Genomic DNA, 20,451 nt, shown 5'->3' on the forward strand with positions numbered 1-20,451 from the left:
CATTCTGTTGTCCTCTTAAATCACTGTATTCATCAATTATCTGTACTTGATTATTTATTCAAGTTTGAAGTTATTTAAATTATTTCCTAACTATGATTGATGGGTGTTTCTGTTAGATATTAAAAACACAAACAAGAAATGCTTCTCTTGTGTGTATGTTTTGAGATTTCCATGAAATTCATAGACATCAATGCAACATTGATAATATGCAGATCAGCATATTAGAATTATTTCAGATGGGCCATGTGACAGTGAAGACTGGAGTAATGGTTGCTGAATATTCACATATGTATTCATATAAACAGTCATGGCCAAAAATATCGGCACCCTTGGTAAATATGACCAAAGAAGGCTGTGAAAATTAATCTGCATTGTTAATCCTTTTGATCTTTTATTTAAAAAATTCTGAAAAATCTAACCTTTCATTGGATAATAAGAATTTAAAATGGGGGGAAATATCATTATGAAATAAATGTTTTTTCTAATACACGTTGGACACAATTATTGGCAACCCTAGAAATTCTTATGAGTAAAATATCTCTGAAGTATATTCCCATTCATATTCACAATTTTGAGCACTCCAGGGTGATTATGAACATGAAATTATCCAGCCATGGCTTCCACAGAAATATAAATAGGAGGGAAAACTATGAAGGTAAAATGACGTCAAAAAGATTTGCATGCGCAGGGTAAGATTTGTGAAAGTGTACATAAGATAGCAAGCGTAAATTAATTTTGCATTCTCAAGAAGAGAGTTGTAAAAGTGCAAATTGCATTTCAAGCGTAAGAAAAAAAGATTTGCAGCCTTTTACTGTTATTTGTAAGTGTATATCAAGTATTGTGAAACTGAAACTTCATGCTAAGGCAAAATAAATATGATCTGTATTCTTCTGACTTTCATTTTTCCGCGCTTACACTTTTGGCGCTGTTGTTTCGCCCAAATACAGCCAAAAGTATTGCAAGCCTGCGCCCAGTGTTTTGCAATTGAAAACAACCTTATCAAGAACTGCAAAACGGATTGACTGCGTAAAACCAATATGTGTGTGTAGAAAAAAAAATCGTTGCAACTGTCTAAATGACTTCTTGCGTGCATAGAGCAAAATGTTCGCCAAATAACACGCTGTGTACGTCTGCGTCTTTGCGCTTGCAGTTTTGGCACGATTCTCTCACTGATTTCAGATTTGCAAGCGCGTGTGGAAGGCGGGACCTTCTTCTTTCAGCCAATCAGATGAAGCTCTTGCTGACTCTCGATTTACTCTTATCTGATTGGTTCAATAAAACTCCAGACGTGAGAACACATCTTTATTTTAATTTGACTCAGCGTCATTCTTATTTCGGGGATGGTATTTTTAATGCACAGATACATATAAAAAAATCAATAAATAATTAATAATACAATAAAATAAAATAATAAAACAAAAAAGCATGATCCTTTATAAGCTGTGTAGGCTACCATTAGACTGACTACCATGTGTTCATTCTGAATTTCGAGCTAATATTAGGAAATGACATTTCTGTGTATTCACTCTATTTATCCTAATCATCCTCCTCCTCTTCAGCAGACCATATAATATTAGTTTGTAATCTTGATGCTACTGAAAGTATCTGCACTACTATGCATAATTTCACCATGTCTCCTGATCAGGGTTGATGCCAGATTTTTGTTTTTCCTTTAACGTGTATTTAAAGGAGATTTTACTGTACTAAATATTTACCCCTAAATTATGCATTTACCATCTGTAATGCCATGTGAAACCACTAGATGGATGTATAACCATATAAAAATTTCAACATTACTGTGTATTTCATGGTTTCTGGGAATATTTGATTCAGACATAGTTGGCAGCAGCACTGCGTCCTGGAGGAAATCGCACGCAGTCTGGAGGTCCTCAACGTCATGTTCCCCTTTGAGTGGCAGATGCTTTGAGCTCCAAGACGGCCAGAGGAAGTGCACAATGCGAGAATCAAGACACACCGACTTCAAGGAGTAATAAACTCCCTCACTTCTCTACTTACTGCTGTCCATGTTTTCCAGCAGCTAGTGCATTATGGGTAGTCACACTAAACAGGCCCATAGAAGCTATTAAAGAAGTGAATGTGTTCTCTCGGCTCTTTATTTATTTAGCTTGGGTTGCAGATCTACACTTGTTTTAGAACTTCAGCTTTTTCTTTTTGCTCAATATGGTGTTTTTCCATTTGTTTTCAGGGTGTAAAGATTTATTGCAGGGCTTGTGTCTCTACAAAACCCAAACAGATTGTTTTTTTTTGTTGTTGTTTTTTTAACCTATGTGAAATGCTAGTCCTTTCACCCTGCTACAGCCTTTTTGCTCTTTCTTTCATCTGTGTGAGAAATGTATTCATGTGAATATAATATATCTATGTACTACTTTATGTAAAGCTGCCCTCAAAAAAAAAAAAAAAAAAAAGTATATTCAGTGCTTGAGTAAAAAGCTGTTTTGCAAATTATGTTCTCAGGTGAATCTCACAGAAACATGTCCGGGTCACATGCTACACCTAAAAAATAAGTCATATTTTTCATAAAAAATACAGTTTTTCATTAACATTTTATGTTTTATTTTAAAATTCTCATCATTATTATTATTACAGTAAAATTACTATATACTTTTAAAAAATTAAATCAGCATGAGGCCAAAAAGATGACAAATGAACATAAAAAAATAGTAAAATTAATATTAAATTTTTCTTACAGTGACACTGGGATTTGTTACAGTAATGAATTTGGTGGAAAATAATCTCGATGCAAATGATGTTAATATTTCTAATAATAGGCATCATTTAATTTAAGCTAATTTTCTTATTTCTTTTGTTTTTGAGGTAAAATATGACCCAGGCATATTCTTGACAGGTTTCATGAGATTCACTCATGCTATGGATGTCACATGAACATGTAAATAAACAATAATGTATAATTAGATGATGCTATTTTGCTATAAGAATGCAGCTGTGATTTAAATTAAGAAACAAAATGTCAATCACATAATCACATGCAACAATGTAAATTCAAGTTTACTCCACTTGTCAATATGTACTAAATCAAACACAAGTGCTTTTCTTGAGTGTCAGTCCAAGTCCAGATTTTTTTTATTCCACTCATGATCTGGTTCAAGATGTAAGACCTTTTAATTTGCACTTGGCTTTAAACATCTTATGTACATGAAATAAACTACTGAGTGATATCACTATTCTGATGGATCTCTTTCACCTCACATTCTGTTGTCCTCTTAAATCACTGTATTCATCAATTATCTGTACTTGATTATTTATTCAAGTTTGAAGTTATTTAAATTATTTCCTAACTATGATTGATGGGTGTTTCTGTTAGATATTAAAAACACAAACAAGAAATGCTTCTCTTGTGTGTATGTTTTGAGATTTCCATGAAATTCATAGACATCAATGCAACATTGATAATATGCAGATCAGCATATTAGAATTATTTCAGATGGGCCATGTGACAGTGAAGACTGGAGTAACGGTTTCTGAATATTCACATATGTATTCATATAAACAGTCATGGCCAAAAATATCGGCACCCTTGGTAAATATGACCAAAGAAGGCTGTGAAAATTAATCTGCATTGTTAATCCTTTTGATCTTTTATTTAAAAAATTCTGAAAAATCTAACCTTTCATTGGATAATAAGAATTTAAAATGGGGGGAAATATCATTATGAAATAAATGTTTTTCTCTAATACACGTTGGACACAATTATTGGCAACCCTAGAAATTCTTATGAGTAAAATATCTCTGAAGTATATTCCCATTCATATTCACAATTTTGAGCACTCCAGGGTGATTATGTACATGAAATTATCCAGCCATGGCTTCCACAGAAATATAAATAGGAGGGAAAACAAAGCCCAAATTCCCTTAATCACCAGTCACAATGAGAAAAACCAAATAATATATTTCTGATGTGCAGCAAAAGATAATTGAGCTTCACGAATTAGTGAAGTGGCTTTAAGAAGAGAGCTAGAGTAGTGAAAATTCCCATTTCCACCATGAGGGCAATAATTAAGAATTTCCAGTCAACATAAAATGTTAAAACTGAAACTGCCTGGAAGAGGACGTGCATCTATATCGTTCCAATGCACGGTGAGAAGGAGAGTGAGTGGCTAAAAACTCTTCAAGGACCACAGCTGGAGAATTGCAGAAAATAGTTGAGTCTCGGGGTCAGAAAACAGCACCTACATCACTACATGTTGTTTGGGAGGGTTTCAAGAAAAATTCTCCTCGCTCATCCAAAACAAACTCCAGCATATTCAGTTATCAGACACGACTGGAACTTCAAATGTGACTGGCTTCTATGGTCAGATGAAACTAAAAAATTAGCTTTTTAGTAGCAAACACTCAAGATGTGTTTGGTGAACACAGGGATAAAAAGTACCCCATGTGTACAATGAAATATACTGCTGTATTTTTGATGTTGTGGGCCTATATTTCTGCTGGAGGTCCTGGACATCTTGTTTAGACACACGGCATCACTGATTCTATCAAATACCAACAGATAAAAAATCAATAAGTGACTGACTCTGTTAGAAATCTTATAATGGGCCATGTTTGGATCTTTCAACCATACTAATCCAAACACAAACCTCAAAAACAACACAAAAATGGGTCACTGAGAACAAAACCAAGCTTCTGCTGGCCATTCCAGTCCTCTGAACTGAACCCTGTAGAAAATGAGTGGTGAACTGAAGAGAAGAAGCACCAACATGGAGCTGGGAATCTAAAGGGTCTGGAGTGATTCTGGATGAAGGAATGGTCTCTGATCTCTTGTCAGGTGTTCTCTAACCTCATCAGACATTATAGGAGAAAATTTAGAGCTGTTGAACTGGCAAATGGAGGTTTCAAAAAGTATTGAATAAAAGGGTGCCGTTAATTGTGGCCAATGTGTATTTGAGATAAACATTTATTTCATAATGATATTTCCCCCCATTTTAAATTCTTATTATCCAATGAAAGGTTAGATTTTTGTGATTTTTTAAAATAAAAGATCAAAAGGATTAACAATGCATATTAATTTTCATAGCCTTCTTTGACCATATTTACCAAGGGTGCCAATATTTTTGGCCATGACTGTATATATAATTGTTTTTATGATATCTTATCAGTTGTTTTTTTGGAGAAAAAAAACCACTTTAACTAGTAAACTTTTGTATAATGCAATATAACACTTGATCAGCACCCATTTCTATAATGCATTATACTCTTTAAAGCTGTAACCATGAATAAGTATTACAACTGATTAAATATAATACATTACATATAATGCATGTGCATAATAAGGCACTGATGTACCTTTACAATGCATTCTGTATACATACATTCTTCAAATACAGTGTCACCACAACATTTTTGTGAAATTCAAATCAGTTTGTTCCTTTAGAATGGGTTTTCATCTTGCTTTACTTATAAAAATAAAAATAAATAAATAAAGTTTCTTTATTGGCATAAAGAACCTTTGACATCCAAGGAACCTTTCAATGGTCCTTTATTGTCCTTTACATGTCCGTTAGATCATTCAAATGTTCTTCACACTAAAAAAAATGCAGTTCTTTCAAGAACTTTTCACTGAAATGTTCTAAAAGGAACACAAAATCACTGAAAACTTCCCTTTGGAACAGTTTTTTTCTTTCTTTCTTTTTTTTTTACAGTAAAGGAGGGAGCATATAATTCAATAATGCAAGTGATTCAATGAGCTGCAGTACCCTTGAAACCAACACTTAAAGCTCTTTAATAATGTATTAATGTACATGTTACATTAATTGTACATATTCATGATATATTTTAGACATGGGTGTGCTTTGAAAAAAAAAAAAAATTGGTTATGAAATATACATATTTGGAAAATGTGTTTTAGAGGCTGTTGGTACCATGTTTTCACCAGTGATTACAGTATCTGGCTTTAGGCACGAAACCAAGGCAAGAAATAAGAATTTTTGGTGGCTTGTAATGGGTAAGCTGACAGTTTGATTTAATTTAAATATTGAGAGAGAGATGTACTTTAAAGCAACCGTACGTAGTTTTGTGTATATTTGCGATTTTGGAGCCCTCTACAGTTCGATGTCGGGCAAATTCCAAACAGAAGTGAGCATCCCTATGCCCTACTCCCTTCGAAGGACAGAGCCCTTGAAGTGTGTTCTTTGAAGGGCGTAGGACATTATAAGCATTTGGAACTGCTTTGGCCAAGGGAATGATGGACAAAATGTTACCTTGACAACGCTGCGCGTGAGTGCATCATACAGTGCTCCAACAGTTGTTGCAAATAAATATTAATTCTTATTGTTATTATTTTAATCAAATACTGTCTAATTGTGTCTTATTTACTATTAAACTTTTTCAAACTAAACTTGCTAACAATACAGTCTTAAATCATATTTTTAAATCACTGACGAAAATATTTTGTATTACATAAAAATAAAGACAATTTTAATTAGCTTATTCTACTTACGTTTGTATGTAAAGTCAAAATAAACCCCAACTTTGCTTTAAAATGCATCGCAAGATCTCCTAAGTGAAGATCACATGATCACAAACGGAAATCACTTCCGTGAAGTGACCATCGCATGTTCCCTTCACTAATGGACTTCTGGAAGGGCCCTTCGTGAAGGGATTAAGTTGTTCCCTTTCGTTTGGAACGTCCCTACAAATGGCGTCCCCTTCCCGAAGTGCCCTTCAAGGGCGCAAAAAAAACGTTTGGAATTCGCCCGTCGTATCACTGTCGTAACTACAGTGAAAAAATGCACACACTTTGCTGCCATAAAGCAAATCGCCATTTTCGTGAAATTTCGTACCCGCACTCAACAAACTTACACTCTGCCAGGAGAGAAGTTTTGGGGGATATAGAAAGAAACAGAAGCTATTCGCCTTATTAGAAGTCAGTGCAGCCTGCATCAGAATGATTTTGGAACTTAAAAAAATAAAAAATCACATACAGTTGCTTTAATTACTCACTAATGAAAAACCTACAGTTTAGCTCTAAACAAATCCAGTGATAGGTAGGCCTACTCTTCAGTAATCACACTATTCCACACAAGAATCTCTAAAACACAAAATAATTAAACGGTTGTATTATTAATGAGAGGCAGTTTATACATTTTAAGACTCTGAAGGCCCCAAACAGTAGGCTACTTGGTTAAGTTCTTACATGTTAATTTACAACAGACCTCAAGTATGTCTTATGTTGTAATATCACTCTGTTCTTGCTTTACAATGCCATCTCAATTTTTACTGAATCATTTACAACATTTTTAGTCATACAGCATCTGAGTCCAGTCCTCTGTGGCTTATGTAATGTTTCTGGCCAGAAGGAGCATTCAGAAGACCTAACTGGCCGTTGGAAGAGGCTTTGGAGGCACATTGTCTGGACCATAGTGTGCTGTAGGTGGTTTGTCAATGTTTGGATCTCCATTGCTTGATATGTTGATCTGATTGAACTTGCCCAGGTGTTTGATTATGTTGAAATTAGAGCGAGCCGTCTCCACAAAGCTGTTCTCCAGGAGCCACCCGTTTGACTCACACTCAGGGTCCCCCTGCCGCAGCACGTTCTCCAGAGACGTTTGGAGGTAACGCACCCCCGTTAACACAGAGAGCTGTCAGAGAAGAAAATGATGCCTTATTCATGAGGTAGTTTTCACCGATAGCAAAAAAAATTGGTCCAGACAATTCTTACTGAAGCTTCATGTCATACTTTGTGAAGCAGTCATGTGCTTTACATAGGACGCTGAGGGATTGGAGTGACTGGTGCATAGAGCAGATTGTAAAGTGAATGTACAATCGGATTAAGTCATGCAACCAGAGCAGATTTTTATAAAGATAGCGAGTTACTTGCTTTTTATTAGTGTAAAGTTTCCTAGTACAATTGCTAAAACAATGTTTCAGACAAAATTGAGTCAGTATATTTTTTTCTCTGCCAGCAAAAGAACAAAAAATGCAAGTCTTTGAGCGTTGTCAAGCAACTTTAAATGGGTCTGATGCATATATATACAGACCGACCATTCTATAGTCATTCTACTTGGAGTTGTTGACGTTAATGAACTTGGAATTATGTGTTTCAATAGCAAGGGTATAAACAGCAAAATGAATTTGTGTAATTTCTAAAATTAATATACAATGTATGTCTTTAGTTTATTTCCAGCTATTATTATTAAGACATTAACTGTAGCCAGTTATAGGAATTATTAAACTTAATTATGCCATGGTCTGTCTGAATACTGGATTCTGATTGGCTGGCAGGTGTTGATTAAATTTGTTTAACTGCACAGGTAGTTCCAGGTCAGTTTAATCACGTTCTATATTAATGCGCTTCCTATAAACATTGGTAACCATAGTAACATACAGTTACAGTTGAATAGTAATACAGACGCTGTGCGTCGGGTGGTTCTTCGCCTCCACGTTGTGCATTCAAATCGTTTAATGCACAGCTAGCCGTTGATTATCACTTACATATTAAACTACCGAATATAGTATGTCACTCAAGACCCGACAAACATTAATTCAGCATTTGCAACTGGCAAAAAAACACCTACAAATGCCAAGATGCTGACAGAGGTAATACATTAATCAGACAAAACACATGTCTGTTGCTGTTTGTCTGCGTCTGTCAGTTCAGTGCGAATTTATCTTATTAGGACGTGAGCGCTTTTTGCAAGTTGGATTCATTCCACAATGGCATGAATGCAATTAGCTACTGTATAAAAAAGAAGTAACATAAATTTTAGGAATAGTCTGTTTTTGTTCCACCAGTGAATATTGTTCCAAACGAAGCCAATGTAGAAAGAACCCTGCATCTTCAAATCATTTGAGTGAATAATTCAACGGCTTACTAATAAAGAGGGCCACTTCTACGCACCTACCAGTGCTGTTCAACTGTCAGCATTTGTGGAACACAGCTAAGCCAATCAAATTTGATAAAATAAGCACTGATGTCATGAATAATCCAGATTTTTGTAAAGGCCCAGTCATTGTTCAACTAATTATTTCGTGTGAAGTCTAGTCATTTCAGTTGGAATCTATACAAACAGGAATTCATGCTATTATGCTAGTATGCTGAGCAGTTAAGGAACTACCATACCAACTTACCATTATACGTAACATATAATTTAATTTAAGAAATCCATGGTCATATTTACATGTTTAAGACATCGTATAGCATTAATCGAATGTATAGGTTTTCTAAAATGGAAATGAATAGAGTACCCGTTAAAAATGTACTGCTAGGTAAAAAAAAAAGAAAATAATAATTACTTGGTGGATCTATTTGACGACCGAATATGAGAGCACTGAATAGTATTACTGACAAGTATTATTAATACATATCCAATAGTACCCTACATATTGCCAAAGCAATAGACACAACCAACCTCAAAGAGCCAGATGATCAGAACCGTGAGGCCGACAGAATGCATGATGTTGGTGTAATAATCTAGCAGAGCCTGACGACATCCTCTCATCCACAGGTTGAGCTCCTCTGTCTGGTAGTCGTAATTAAAGTGGGCGGAGTTATTGGTGATTTGGTACTGAATGCACGGCCGAGGAGAGTTGACATTGCAGCAGCTGAAGGGAACTCCATCCATTAGGTATTTTCCCTCAACGTTGTTTCGCAGACGACTAGTAAGAAACAAAAATTGCAACTGTAATATTTTATAAATTGCATTATTATTATTGCAACTATTGGTCATATTATAACTGCAACTGTGTTCCTGATACTTTAAATGCTAATAAAGGGTATTTGCACCAAATTCAGTAGACATTTAGAAGACAATCAGCAGAAAATGTATTTTATTATACAGGTGCATCTCAATAAATTAGAATGTAAATAGCAACTTGGGCTATGAGCTTCTCCACCCTTCCTCCAGACTCTAGGACCTTGGTTTCCAAATGAAATACAAAACTTGCTCTCATCTGAAAAGAGGACTTTGGACCACTGGGCAACAGTCCAGTTCTTCTCCTTAGCCCAGGTAAGACGCCTCTGACGTTGTCTGTGGTTCAGGAGTGGCTTAATGAGAGGGATACGACAACTGTAGCCAAATTCCTTGACACGTCTGTGTGTGGTGGCTCTTGATGCCTTGACCCCAGCCTCAGTCCATTCCTTGTGAAGTTCACCCAAATTCTTGAATCGATTTTTCTTGACAATCCTCATAAGGCTGCGGTTCTCTCGGTTGGTTGTGCATCTTTTTCTTCCACACTTTTTCCTTCCACTCAACTTTCTGTTAACATGCTTGGATACAGCACTCTGTGAACAGCCAGCTTCTTTGGCAATGAATGTTTGTGGCTTACCCTCCTTTTGAAGGGTGTCAATGATTGTCTTCTGGACAACTGTCAGATCAGCAGTCTTCACCATGATTGTGTAGCCTAGTGAACCAAACTGAGAGACCATTTTGAAGGCTCAGGAATCCTTTGCAGGTGTTTTGAGTTGATTAGCTGATTGGCATGTCACCATATTCTAATTTGTTGAGATAGTGAATTGGTGGGTTTTTGTTAAATGTGAGCCAAAATCATCACAATTAAAAGAACCAAAGACTTAAACTACTTCAGTCTGTGTGCACTGCATTTATTTAATACACGAGTTTCACAATTTGAGCTGAATTACTGAAATAAATGAACTTTTCCACGACATTCTAATTTATTGAGATGCACCTGTATATATATATACACACACATATATATTAGGAATCCTCTAAATATTTTAATAGCTATTAACAATTTAAATAATATTCATTATTTAAATAACTATTTTTCCAAACCCAACTTACTCTACTACTTCCCGTTGGGACATATCCAAATATCGGTTGCTGACCCACTGGATCTGGAACCAGTCTCTGAAGCCCTTGTTCCCACAGCATTGGAACTGGATCTGCAGCTGGTCCACTGTACGCTTCAAGAAGCAGCGGCCTGGTGTGTCTGTGTCCTTATAGTAACGCATAGCGTCCTGTAGCCCCAATGTTAGTGCTTCCTCCAGCTGTCCATGCATGCTGTAGCACATCAAGGCGCCCACGAGCACGCTCAGAGTGAAGAAAAACGTGCAAATGATGTATGGGAGCATCACCAACTTCCAGCGTAGGAACTTGTTGGTGTCCACACAGTCATAGCAGATCTTTCCTCCCAAAAAGTTAATCATGCAGGCTATGAGTCCCACGGCAATTAGCATGTTTGGCACAGATTGGAGCTGACTCTCAGCCATTAGATCCTGCCGCTTGTTAATTTCGACTTTTAGAAAGATGCCCAAGCTAAAGAGGATGATACCTGTTACAATGGATATCCAGTTTAGTACCCACAAAACCTGGGCCAGTTTGTCTCTCTTGGTTTTGGTAAATTTTATTGGCAGCACAGCCATTTTACAAAATTTCAGAGAAACTTTGATTTAACTGATCTTGTGGAAGTCTGCTGGAGTTCCTAGTACAAAAATCAACTAAATTAGTTTTAGATGTAAGTCAATGAGGTGTAAAAGGTTCCTGTGGAAGATGACATGAATGGACTAATGCTTCTTAGCAATTAGCTTCTTAAGCTAACTTAGTGAGTGTCAATCAATGGAAAGACCTTGAAACACAATCTCCACAAAGTATTCATGGAGCTTATTCATTTAAGCTGTGAGAAAAACTGGATATCAGTAAAAAAGGGACTTATAAAAAAATCTAAACCATTTTGGCTCTGTCGAACTGTTTGGAGATGCCATGTGAGGTTCCTTTACAAACACAGTAAAACTGAAATAAATTCCATTTTTGCAAATGTACACCTAAGAGGAAAAAAGAGAGAAAAATTACTTAGCAACAGCTGAGACAATGGGTGGCTATTGAGCAGAACATGATTGTCTGATAAAAATAGAAGGATACAGACTCAGTCATATTAAAAGAAATGAATTGGGTTAGCGTTTTACCTTTTTTTTTTATCATGCAAATTTTTTAGCCATATAATTTAGTTTCTAAAAAGCTAATAATACTCCTCCTCTGAGTCTGGAAAGCTCAAAATAGCAGACAAAACTAAATAAATACACCTGAATGGACAGGTACAGGGCTTGTCCTTAACCAGGCGTGGTGAGTGAGATGACCCCAGCATAAGGGTAGTAATAAACAGTTTATTACTCACCCATCCATGTCTATCCATCACTCAATAACATCCCGGCCTATTCCAAGTGATTTTTCTCTTTCTCTCTATCAGATGCCTTCAGTTTTTGTGAAACAATCTGAATGCATTGTTTGCTGATGAAATCTGATATGTGTGTATGTGTGTTAGTGTCTACCGCAGACTCAGCTGTGACCTCTCTCATAATTCCTTCTAATCAGTAAGCAGCCCTGTTGGATTTGGAAGAGTACCTTCTGCCACCTGCACAAATCTCACTGACTGGGATGTGTGTGTGTGTGTGTGTGTGTGTAAGTTGGAGAATGAAGAAGGGGAAAGAGCTACTAAAAGTCACATAGTTTAATTAAATAAATAACATTGGGATTTGCCCCTTTTTACCAAAACAGAAGTAAAATGTATGTGTACCAAAACCATGTGACGTACATCAAACACAATCTAATGCCTCACACAGTTTGCACAAGACCGTATTTTGTCTTCTAAAATTAAATTCAAATATTGTGAAATAAATCAAACAAATGAATAAATAAATAAACTAAACATTTATCAAGTGTGTAAAATAAACAAATAGAACCCAATAATCAAACAAACAAAACAAAACAAAAAGCAAAAACAAAGTCAAAACAAAAGCAAAGCAAAATAAAATAAAATTAAATAAAGGCCAGACAAAACAAAACAAAAAAGTACAGGTAAATCTTTTTGGGATTAAAAAAAATTAAATATCTTTTTTTTATAAATTAAAATGCCCATTTATAAGTAAACAGTCTCTGACTCTTGTATACCATGGGCATTCTTTATATGAACGACTCCTGTTTTAATATGCATACTTCATGTAATACCACATGCACTGACAGCCAATGAAATCCAAAGGATTATTCAGGCCTAAAGGGATTGAGTCAGGGGAAAGTGCATACAAACAAGTCAGCAGATCTGAATGCAGGGTGCCCATATAGGACCACTACTGGATGAAAGGGGCTTTGTCTGGTGAGTAATGGTAACCACAATGTTTATGAGTATTGACCAAAGCATGGACAACTTACTGTACAGATGAATGACTGTTACAAGATGACTATTTAACATTTAATTTTAGATTTAAATACACCACAAATTATTGTTTTTATTTTCTCAGTTGAATATGTTTCAACCAAGGCCTTATCTGTAAGGCTACACAGTAAATTTCCCGGTGTTAAATCAACACCGCTTGGTGTACATATGGGAACCAAGCGGTGTTGATTTAACACTGGAAAATTTACTCTGTACAATTTCTGTTATTGGGTAGTTGATGTCTTTAAGGTTTCTTGAAAGGTTCTTTATGGAATATAAGGATGATGCTAAACACAGAAGTCTCGTGGAATAAAGCTTTAACAGACAACAATATCAAAGGCCTCACTGGCTGCGTACGAGGCCTCTATACTGATGGTAAGACTTCAATACATTATATTGTACCTGAGCATACTCTCAGTCCAATATAGATCACAATGATGTGACACATGAATTGATTGATGTGCTGTTTCTCTATAGGTGAAGGGAATGCGAGTGAACGTGTGGCCAGTTTTAACTGCTGGCTTCAGACATCAGCAGAACTGGCCAAGAAGGAGCTGTTAATGCTCTGTGAGTAGGTGAAATCTTATTAAACATTGAGGCTTACCGTTTTTGCTTGGGGTATTCAGATAAAGCTCACCTGGCTCTTAAATGATTGTAGGTTTCAGTCGATGTAGAGGCTTGTGGATGTGTTTGGATGAAAACACTGTTGCTCTAGTCCATAAGCTGCTCCTCAAGCTGAAGAACCTGCTTTCTCTGGTCCACCTGATACAGAAACACAGTGATGGTCTGCACTCTAAACATGGTCAGTTTGGAGTCTCTTTTCTAAAGAATAGTGATGGAAAATATATGAGGATGGGAGGAAAAAAAAATATTTTAATATTTGAGTTCTCTGACAAACATATTCTGTTTTCCTAAAAACTCTGCATTCTCTTGCAAAAGCATTGTTTCCCTGGACGACTTTGCATTTGCTTGCATAACATTTATTGATTGATTGATCAATTGATTGTTTGATTGATTGCACTTGTGGTTTGGTCAACTGGACCACAACCAAATATGAAGAAATATGTATAGCAATTGCAACCGTTCCTTATCATTAAAGAACAGCATGTTGAAAAAAAGCAAAAAAACACTGGAATATGAAGTGCCCTAACAAATTGTATGTTTTTCGATCTCTGTTCATGGGTGTCCAATGTGGTGTGCACACAGGAAGCAGGGCTTCATATATATGGGGTTGTTGGAAACAAGACCATCATGCCATCAGGCAACACGTCCTGCTGGGCCGCCTGGTGCAGTGGTGGAGCATCACAGGACTTCTGCCCAAAAACCCCGGTGAGCTGATATGGTCTCACGAGCTATTAAAATGGAAAAAGAAGAAATAAACAGATAATTTCACTTGTGAATGCTAAAAAGTGCACTGTAATTAATTATGTCCTCATTTTTATGTTTTTCAGAAGCCCTTGAGATGAAGAGGATATCTCAGATGTGGTGTGAGATGGACCAGAAACACAGGAAAACATGTCTAGAGTTAAGGTAACCACCACCTTTTCCACTCTAGCTGAAAATAATGTATTTTTATTCATATTTAATGATAATTTGAAATATTAATAACTAATATTCTCTCATCAGTGATTATGCTGAGGATAAGTACCGGTGGAGCTCCCTTATTCAGGGTATGGTAGCTCATATGGACAAACACCATGGACCTATATGGGTTTCAGAAGATTGTGCATATCAGACATACCCACCACCATCTCTAGAAGCTTTGCTAAAGCTAGTGCTGCTGCCTAATATCGACATCCTGTCTGTCCAAGCCATTGTATCCTGCTTATTTCTATTTTAATATTTAGTTGTTTATATATGTTTATTTTTGTACACTTATTTAATGTTGAAATGCTATGTTATTCATTAATGTACATTGAAGTTCCAGAATAATATCTCAGTATAACGGTTAAATATATACAGTATTTGTGTGTGTGTGTGTGTGTGTGTGTGTATATATATATATATAGAGAGAGAGAGAGAGAGAGAGAGAGAGGGAATTAATAGCCTTAATACAATTCCAAATACTAAGGGTATATTTTATACTACTATTCAGAAGTTTGGGGTCAGTGAGATTTTTATTTCTCATTCATTTTATTTCTCAAATATTTATTCTCAGCATTTTATCTTGACAGTTTTTTTTCTAGAAGTCTAACGAGTTTTTTCTCGAAACACAATGAGTTTATTGTCAAAGTATGAGTTTTTTCTCAACATTTTATTTTGACATTTTTACTTGAAATTTAATGTTTTTTTTTCTCAAAACAACTTTTTTTCTCGTAATTTAATGAGTTTATTCTCAATATTTTATTTAATAGTTTTTTTCTCAAAATTTAAGAAGTTGTTTTCCCAAAACACATTGACGTTATTCTCGAAATTTAACAATTTTATTCTCAACATTTTATTTAAAAAATTTTCTTGACAGTTAAATCTTGTATTATAATGACTTAAATCTTGGGATGGTTTTATTTATTAAATTTTTTATTATTATTATTGCTTAGCCCTAATCCTCTTCCATAATGTTGGCAAAAAAATAAATAAAAAAATGGATAAACAGTTATTTTAAACTGTATTAATATTTAACAATACTATTATTTTACTGATACTTCTTTTAAAAGCATGAAAAATCATAATGACATTTGAATTTGAACGGTAATGTGTGTATATGTATATATATAAAATAAATCTATAATGTATATATGTCCTATAATGATAAACATCATTTGCAAATAATTTACATTCTTAGCTTTGTTTGCTCTCTTGTGGTTGGAGGATAACTCTCTTTAGCAAATCCTCTCCAGATAATGTACTTTGTCCTGGATGTGTCTAACTTCCTGCACTGTAAAGATGATCTCCTGCAGTCATTCTGCAATGTCTTCAGTATCCCATCTGCATTTTCTCAACAGATTTATGGATTATGGCTCCTAGATCACGGATTAGTAACAGTGAGATGTTTTCAATGTCATCACACAAATTGTATGGTATCTTATTACGTTGGTCTAAACCAATTGAGCTCTGAACATTTTTATTCCCAGGACTCAATGAATATCTTATTGAGTCCAAGAGCTTGTCCTCCAACACTGTCATGGCACCACTGTGCTGTTCTGAAGACGTTACTGAAGACAGGAGAGAATCAAGCAGCGCTGAAGTATCTATACAGCGTCACACCAGCAATGGAGAACATTCAAGACATCAAACTCTGTGTGGATGTGTTAATAAACAACAAGTAAATCACAATCTTTCTTAGGAATCTTAAGTTCTTTTGGTGTTTTTGTAATTGTCATATTCTGGAGTATACAGTTATAATTATCGCTTATGGTTTATGTTTCAGATGTATATCTGAGGCCTGGGCTTTTATTAGAGGACTCCAAACTGAAGATGTTCACCTTTTCAAACACTTCATTCGTGTCTGTGAGAATTGTGGGATTTGTAGAAATATGTTGGGCTCTCTGTGCGAGGTGATTGTAGATGCTGTAATGATTTTCTCCCTGGCATAATTGGTAAAATGATGGTATAAACAAATTTGTTCTTTGTCATCCATTTATTTTTTTTGTGGCAGGGTATGGCTCATCTCCAGCTGATAGAAAGCAAAAATATGGAGTCCTATGAGGCACAAATGCTAATGCAAGAAACAGCAGGTCAACAGCCAGTAAAAACTGAAGCAGGTAAACTACAGCTGCATTCATCTCAAACATACATGTTAGCTGAAATTATATAGTCCTCACGTTCTATATAAACTATGTGATTTGACTGTGTGGGTGATGGACATGAAGGACAAACTCTCCATCCACTGTCTGCATGGTTGCACCACATGGATGACCCATTGACTCCAGGAGATTTTGTTAAGATCCTCAGGCAAACTATTTCTGAGATATGTCCACTACCAAAGAAAAGAAGGTAAGAAACAGACTCACTTTTTAGGATCCATCCATCCATCCATCCATTCATTCATTCATTAATTCATGCAGGTTTAGATGTAGAGATACAGTATCATTCAAAAGTGTGCTGTGAATTTTTACAAATATTTTTGTAATGTTTCATTTTATCAAAAATACCGTAAAACAGTAATGTTGTAAAATTAAATTTTATTGTATTTTATTTTATTTCTGAAATAATTCTAATATGCTGATTTGCTGCTCAAGAAGCATTTATTATTATTATTATTGTTGTTGTTGTTGTTAATAATAATTATTATTAATAATAATGTTATTATAAATAATTTCATAATTCATAAATATTTATATTTATATTGTTTATAATTTAAATTCCATTTTTTATATAAAATTATTTTTAAAAATGAAAAAGAAATCTTATATTACTATGCATGCATTTACTGTCACTTTTTATCAGTTTAATGCATCCTCGCTGAATAAAAATATGAATTTCTTAAAAATCATAATACAACTTTTGTAAAAGAAGATTGGATTTACTGTTGTTTATTTTCTGCTCTTTAGGGTGGTGCTGCTGCTTCCAAAGTACATGGAGAACAGTGTGAATAGTGCACAACTCTCATCCCAGGCCTTATGTCATGTTGCTAACAGCACATCAGTTGACATTCATTGTAAGTTCAAGCAAAGAGCTGATGAGGAAGAGTGTGAGGAAGACCTGCCTCTGCAGCTAGAGGTGCACTGACTCACAGATTCATTTACAATGAATGCAACATCCATCCATCTATCCATCAAGCTAGTCGTCATTGTTTCTATCCATCCGTCCACACAGGAGGAGATGTGTGATTCACTGCCAGTGTTCTCCTCTCGCTCCACATCTCCTGACAGCATGGAGTCTGTTGGCTTCTTCACATCTGGCTGCTCTTCACCATCAGCTGTCTGCTCTGAAGCCCCATCTACACAGGAACCCATCCTCCTGAAGCTGAACTCTTCTGCTGTGCCTGAAGAAGAGGAAAGCCACGTCACATATGAGGACAAATGCCCTGCAGACATGATCTCTGGCTGTCCTGATCTAACTCTCACTCTAGAAGGCACAACAGAGGCGCTATCCATAAACAGCCTGAGCAGGGAAAGCGTAGGTGAGATTGTGGACTGTTGAATCTAATTATTTTATAGTAATGATTCTGTAATATGGAAACCCGTTTCTGTCACAGGATGAAATATAAAAAGGTAATTCAAAATCTGAATTATGAGATAATAAACTCGGAAATAGGACTTTTTCTCTCTCACAATTCTGAGTTTACATTACGCAATTCTTATTTTTCTTTTAATTTTGAGTTTAGATATCACAGTTATTTTTCTCTCTAAATTCTGAGCTTACATTATGCTATTCTGACTTTTCTCGCAATTCTTAACATATTGCAATTCTCGCAAGATTTAACCTTGCAATGCGCACTTTTTTCTCATAATTTTTTGTTTACATTACACAATTCTTATTTTTTTTCCTCTAAATTATGAGTTTACATTTTGCAATTCAGATTTGTTTCCTCTACAGTAAATTCTGAGTTTACGTACATCTCACAATTCTTTCTTTTTTTCTCGCAATTCGGAGTTTACATTACGCAGTTCTTTTTTTCTCTAAATTCTGAGTGTACATCACATAATCATAACTTTTTTCTTGCAATTCTGAGTTTACGTAATGCAATCTTGACTTTTTTCTTGCAATTCTGAGTTTACATTTCACAATTATGACTTTGTCTCACAATTCTTTACGTCACGCAATTCTTTTTTTATAACAATGAGTTAACATCTTGCAATTTGCTATACTTTTTTCAAGCAATTTTTTCCCTCTAAATTATTACATCTCACAATTCTCAATTTTTTTCTAAAAATTTACATCTCGCAATTCTGAAAAAAAGGTCTTTGCATTCTTTTTTCTCACAATTGTGAGTTCATATCTCGCAAGTCCGACTTTTCTTCTCACAACTGAGTTTACACAGTATCTAGCAGTTGTGAGTTTATATCTTGCAATTCTGACTTTTTTCCATTATTTATTTATTTATCTTGTGAAACAGAATAAAGCTTCCATACTGTTATGATATGCTCAACATTAATAACACCTCTTTTATATAGTTATAGAGAAGATCTTACCTAGTGTGGTATCTGGAATCATCTCCCACTCAGCTGAGGGCGACGCAGTAGAAGCTACACATGCTGAGAGGAGGTGAGCCACTATTCATCTCACATCAAACTCTGAAAATCAACAGCATTTTATAGAACCTGGACAGATGGGTTTATAAACAAATATGAACATTAACTTTAATGAAATGCTCATCACTGGCTAGAAAAACGTGGCACACGAAAGTAAACACTTGGTCATTTTACATTACAGTTAAAATGGTCATAAAATCATGATATACATTAATTTTGTCGTTCTGTTATGTTGGGATGATTTCATGTTACTAGAATTGTCATTCAGGTAATTTTGGGATGATTTTGTCAGTTGGTTATGGTTTGAACATTCTGTTTTGTACATTTTATATTACTGTATAGTCATGCTCTACAGTAGACAGGGTTTGCAAATGTTACTGTAAAGTGATTCCACACTGATGTTGATGTGTTATTTTGCTGTTTTAGGCTCTTGAGCACACTTAACCTTCACCCTAACTGCTACAGTAATGAGGACAATCAGTCAGTGTGCTCAATTCCCGAGATCCCGGCGGAGAGTCATAACTTTTTATCACCCAATCATGGTGAGTCAATAACATTTATGACTGGTAGTTTTCTAATCAGTTGAGTTTTTCCTCATAATTTAGAATCTTAAAGAGGAAGACTCAGCCCACGGGACAGGTTAATCACAGAAGAGATAACATCTGAATCGTTTCCCCTTTGACAGCAGTGAGATTAAATTGAGTGCAAGTGGAGTTTTTCTTAGGTTTTCAGAATCTGAGATTTTTTTCCCGTGAGAAAAGACCCACAAAAACATCTTATGTTATGACCTATAGTTTGAGAGAAGAGTTTCAGAGAAGATCTCAATTTCACAAACTCAACTGTGTAATCAAAAGTCAGAGATTTTAATTTGAAAGTCTAAATAATACAACACATGCTGTATAGATTTACTTAATACTTATAAAACATATATAGTAACACAGCTACAGTATGAAAGAACAACCTTTAGGAGTGTTTACTACAAGTGCTTACACTAAGCATGTGGGATGACACTGATCACACTTTTTTTTCACAGAGAAGTTTACTTACTATAAAAGAGTGGAGGATGCTGTTAGCATCAAGCCCAAGAATTTGACTGAGACTGAAGAGTGGATAATTTCACCCTGTGAGCCAAAAACAGAGTTTGTTCGCCTGCTGGATTCTGAGGCGTCAGGAA

At 35.4% G+C, this 20,451-nt stretch overlaps 1 protein-coding gene across 1 annotated transcript; it reads right to left on the reverse strand.

Annotated features, from left to right (window-relative positions):
* Positions 1-7,349: 7,349 nt before the first annotated feature.
* prph2la (peripherin 2-like a) lies at positions 7,350-11,359 on the reverse strand. Its single transcript, XM_058749344.1, has 3 exons — positions 10,779-11,359; positions 9,387-9,633; positions 7,350-7,616 (listed from the first exon to the last, which is right to left on the reverse strand). The coding sequence occupies exons 1-3, from the start codon at positions 11,357-11,359 to the stop codon at positions 7,350-7,352; spliced, it is 1,095 nt and encodes a 364-aa protein (XP_058605327.1).
* Positions 11,360-20,451: the final 9,092 nt, after the last annotated feature.

The sequence above is a fragment of the Onychostoma macrolepis genome, chromosome 17 (assembly GCF_012432095.1).
Source record: "Onychostoma macrolepis isolate SWU-2019 chromosome 17, ASM1243209v1, whole genome shotgun sequence".
In the NCBI taxonomy this organism is placed as follows: Eukaryota; Metazoa; Chordata; class Actinopteri; order Cypriniformes; family Cyprinidae; genus Onychostoma; species Onychostoma macrolepis.

Coding starts and splice junctions, on each gene's coding strand:
- prph2la (XM_058749344.1), bottom strand. CDS start 11,359: ATGGCTGTGCTGCCAATAAAATTTACCAAAACCAAGAGAGACAAACTG. Junction 9,634..10,778: donor TCCCAACGGGAAGTAGTAGA/GTAAGTTGGGTT, acceptor GTTTCTTACTAG/TCGTCTGCGAAACAACGTTG. Junction 7,617..9,386: donor TGATCATCTGGCTCTTTGAG/GTTGGTTGTGTC, acceptor CTTCTCTGACAG/CTCTCTGTGTTAACGGGGGT.